The following is a 4,062-nucleotide window of genomic DNA, read 5'->3' as shown; positions in this document are numbered from 1 at the left end:
CTCTCTCTCTCTCTCTCTCTCTCTCTCTCTCTCTCTCTCACACACACACACACACACACACACAAGTGTATTAAAACTACATGTTTGACATGGAGAGATATCTAGGTAGTACTATAAAGTAAAAAGTGCGTGTCAGAGAATAGCGTGCGGAACGTGTCCATTATACGCATGTTCTCTGAAGGTAAAGAGTGTGTGTCAGAATCTGTGGGAAATCAAGCCAAGATTCCTGAGAGTCTTCCAGTTGTCACGTGGAAGGTCCTGATTTTTCCAGCAATGAGTCTTGATGAGTGAAGTATTGTGAATTTGTTGGGTACCTTATACCCATGCGTTATTGGACGGTGGCCACATAGGCACCATTTTCCTGGCATGCGCAAAATTTCCAAGGCTCCCAGAAGCAAACAATATGTTCAAAATTTTGTATTATTTGCATAAATATTATTTGCATAAATGTCTTGGACAATGAGATCCAATCTTAACATTTAGGCAGGAGTGGAATTTCTCTACAAATCTCAAGTCCCAGAAACTTCAGACCAAGTCCAATGCTGAAGGCAGAACTTTCCAAGGACAGCTTGCTTGCCAACTCTTGTCTATGCAGCTGTTTTTATTATTATTGGTGTTGTTAATGTTAAAGGCCACACAGCTGGTATCCGAGCAAAACCTGCGCTTGATTGCCACACCGTCATGTTCAACATTATTATGTACAAATAAATGCTTCCTTCATACAATGGAAGACTTGATTGTGGATGAGTTTATGAGTAAACATTTATGTTATAGTATTTGAAAAAACAAAAAGAAAAATGTCATGTCAGCATGATTATCTCTGTAAAATAAGTATTCTTGAAAAGATTATACAGAATTATACTTCTGAGTTGTGAAATTATACATATTTTCCTGTTTATAACTTCCTATGTCTTTCAGTTTTTAAGTGTAAATAAGGGGTATTTTGGTAATAAAAATTAAAAATAAAGGAAACTTTTTTGCTAAAAAAATTAAAATTAGGGACTAGAGGTGTGGTTCATAGGTAGATCACATATGGCATAAATGGAGGGCCCTGCATTCAGTTGGCAGCACCAAAAGCAAAATGAAAACATTAAAGCTATACATCTGGTTTGAAGCAGCACAGCCTCTCAGAGTAGTGGCCTGAAATATACAGTTGATGACAAGATCTGGCAGAGCATAGTGTGTTAGACTGCGGCTTAGGAAAATTCATAGGCTGGGGTGCAGCTCAAGGATAGGGCAACTGCCTGGCATGCTCAGGACACTGTGCCCATGCTAAACACAATGAGAGACAGACAGAAGAAAGGTAGAGAGAAGATATGGAGGTAGGTGGATGATAGATAGATAGATAGATAGATAGATAGATAGATAGATAGATAGATAGATAGATAGATAAATAGATACATTGATAGACAGGCAGAAAGACAGACAGATACATACATACATACATACTTACATACATACATACATTGATAGACAGACAGACAGACACATTGATAGATCACAGTCAGACAGCTTTTGTCTCTTGGTATATTCATTATTTTAACTACTAGTACTCAGCTTGTCTCTAATGTGGTATAACTATCCTTGCCCTTTCAGTTTGAGAGTAACAACTTACACCATCTTGTTCTGAAGATTTGTCAAGGTCGTGTCACTCCCATATCGCCCCACTTTTCTCCTGACCTACAGTCCTTGATACCTCAGCTCTTTAAAGTGTGTCCTCAGGATCGACCATCCGTTAACTCTCTTTTGAAAAGGCCTTTTTTAGAAACTCTTATTGCCCGACACTTCTCTCTTGAGGTATGTTTGGGGGTGACTCCAGGTTTTGGTAGAGATTTTAGATGATCAGTCATTGACATATATATTTGATTTTAGGTCCATTCAAGAAGAATTCAGTCCCATGCTCGCATGCAGAACGCAGCTATCGGCCTCACATCTCGCTGGGGAGGTAGTCCATGGTAAGGATCATGTAGCCATGTACTTAAAGAGCATCTTGTGGTGTCTGGGAGTGGAGCTTCGTGGAATACTACTTAACTAGCTTGCACAAGACCCGGAATTCAGCCCCAGCATCAGATAAATGAAATAATAAAACCCCCAGTCAGTTCTTAGCAGGGCATCACCACATCTGTGATCCCAGCGCTTGGAAAACTGAGGCAAAAGGATCACAACTGGTAGGCCTACCTAAGCTATGTCTGACCCTGATGAAGAAAAGCCCAAAGTTATCTTGTGATACCCTGTCAAAAACAAGCCCAAAGACTAACTCTTTGGAATTAGTGGTGTTTCTCAGTGGTTAGCCCTTGACTGGCATGCAAGATGCCCTGGTTCAATCTTTAGTATTGAAGAAACAGAAAGAGGAGTATCTATATCCTTGTTTGATTCATAAGTGTCACTGGGATTTCACACCACTGTGTAGGCTGTGATTGTCTCAAGCTTTATTGAGATTCCAGCACCCTAATTGTGTCATGTAAAAAAAAGCATTTATTATGTGTGTATCACACCATGAGTTTTGACATATTGCTGATACTCATGGAAGAAATTCCGGTAACTGTGATGAATGTGGGCAGTTAGAAAATATAAGTGTATCAACAACCCTGAAATCATCTGCTTACGTGGGTAGAAATGATGTTCCTAAGAAGTTGTCTATCTAGCTCGGAGGTGACCTGGGGAACTCAGCTCCTTTCTTCTCCTTAGTCAAGAAACTGTCACAGAACATGACTTGCTAGTACACATGCTTGATGTGGCTAAATCAAAGCTTACTTTTTGTTGACGCGAAGTGATGGGGGGTCCGGAGGAGACCAGAGTAGACTATGCATAGATCATGAGTTATTGTGCTCTCGTGGGGTGATGTTTATTCTGTAACAGAAAAGGTGCACTGCCCATTGAGACTTACTTTTGCAAAGCCCATTGGAGCTGAAGTTTGGATCTTGGACCTAATAAAAAATAGTGTGAGAACTCAGATGTAATTTAAAGAATGCAGGTAGTGTTTGGTGGGGATAATAAGTAAGGAGAACAAATCAGTCAGGTATCAAGAATCAGCTGAAGCTCTGGGGTGCTCAGTGGAGAGTTTGAAGGTAATCTGGAATACATGAGACTCTTTCTAAAAAAAATAAATAAAAATTAAAATGCAGTTATTGCTATAAATATATAAAATAATACTAGAAGCATATTTTTTTTTCTATTCAAGACATATGCTATGGTACTTTGTCATTGTTTCTCTTCCTGGTGTAGACCATCAAAGCCAACTGACTTTCCATGGGACACAGCTCACTTGTTCTTATGTCAATATTAGTGGTCTGGAAAATTTTTAAACACTCAAATTGTTTCATTTTGGTTTTAAATTATTCTAATCCAGGGCTTTGAGAATTTAAAAAGATAAGGATAGCTAGTCACGGTGGTGCGGGCCTGTAATCCCTTCCTCTGGGAGACAGAGGCAAGAAGATTGTGAATCTGGTCTTACACAATGGCAGGAGAGAAGGGGGAGGCAGAAGGAAGGACATAGGCTAAGTCTGACAGTGATTTGACCAGACCTAACCGGGATGTGCTGACGGTCTCCTCAAATGTCCCCACAGGGCGCAGCATCACCTCCTCATTCATTTAGAGGGAAAGGGGCTGGACCACATCCTGCTCTCTGGAGCTTCTGTGTGTGCAGGGAGCAGACAAGGAGCATGTAATGGGGGAGCAGTGAGCTGTGGATTAGTCATCCCACAAAACTGGAGAGAAGCCAGGCCTGGCTCTGTTTCCTTCCCCTCACCAAATCTGAGGACAGGAAGACCAAATTCTGCCCTGGAGAAAGTCATTAGGTTAGAGAATCTTTTCAGCATCCTTAACTGAGGCTCCCCCACTTCCTTTTAAAGTTAATCCTGTGCATGGGTGTGCATGGAGATCAGAGACAGTTTGCAGGGGTGGCTATTCTTTCCTCCATGTGGGTACCAAGCATTGAAGTCGATTGTCAGGCTTGGCAGCAGGCACCCTTATCCACTGAGTCTGTTCATAAAGAGCCCTCTCTGCTTTTGGGGATTTCTAGGCAATCTGTGCCATTCTGTGGTTTGCAGTAGCAAAACTCTT

General features: G+C 41.0%; 1 protein-coding gene across 1 annotated transcript in view; it reads left to right on the top strand.

Moving 5' to 3' along the window:
• The window catches only part of Nek5 (NIMA related kinase 5), a 34,203-nt gene that overhangs the window by 10,990 nt on the left and 19,151 nt on the right, over positions 1-4,062 (top strand). The window contains exons 8-10 of the mRNA XM_026786854.1: positions 1,597-1,797; positions 1,873-1,955; positions 3,567-3,678. Coding sequence (XP_026642655.1) covers positions 1,597-1,797; positions 1,873-1,955; positions 3,567-3,678 — 396 coding nt within the window. The remainder of the gene's footprint in view (positions 1-1,596; positions 1,798-1,872; positions 1,956-3,566; positions 3,679-4,062) is intronic.

Source organism: Microtus ochrogaster, linkage group LG7_11, assembly GCF_000317375.1.
Source record: "Microtus ochrogaster isolate Prairie Vole_2 linkage group LG7_11, MicOch1.0, whole genome shotgun sequence".
In the NCBI taxonomy this organism is placed as follows: domain Eukaryota; kingdom Metazoa; phylum Chordata; class Mammalia; order Rodentia; family Cricetidae; genus Microtus; species Microtus ochrogaster.
The sequence above is the reverse complement of the archived record's forward strand: the minus strand, read 5'-3'. Positions and strand labels throughout refer to the sequence as shown.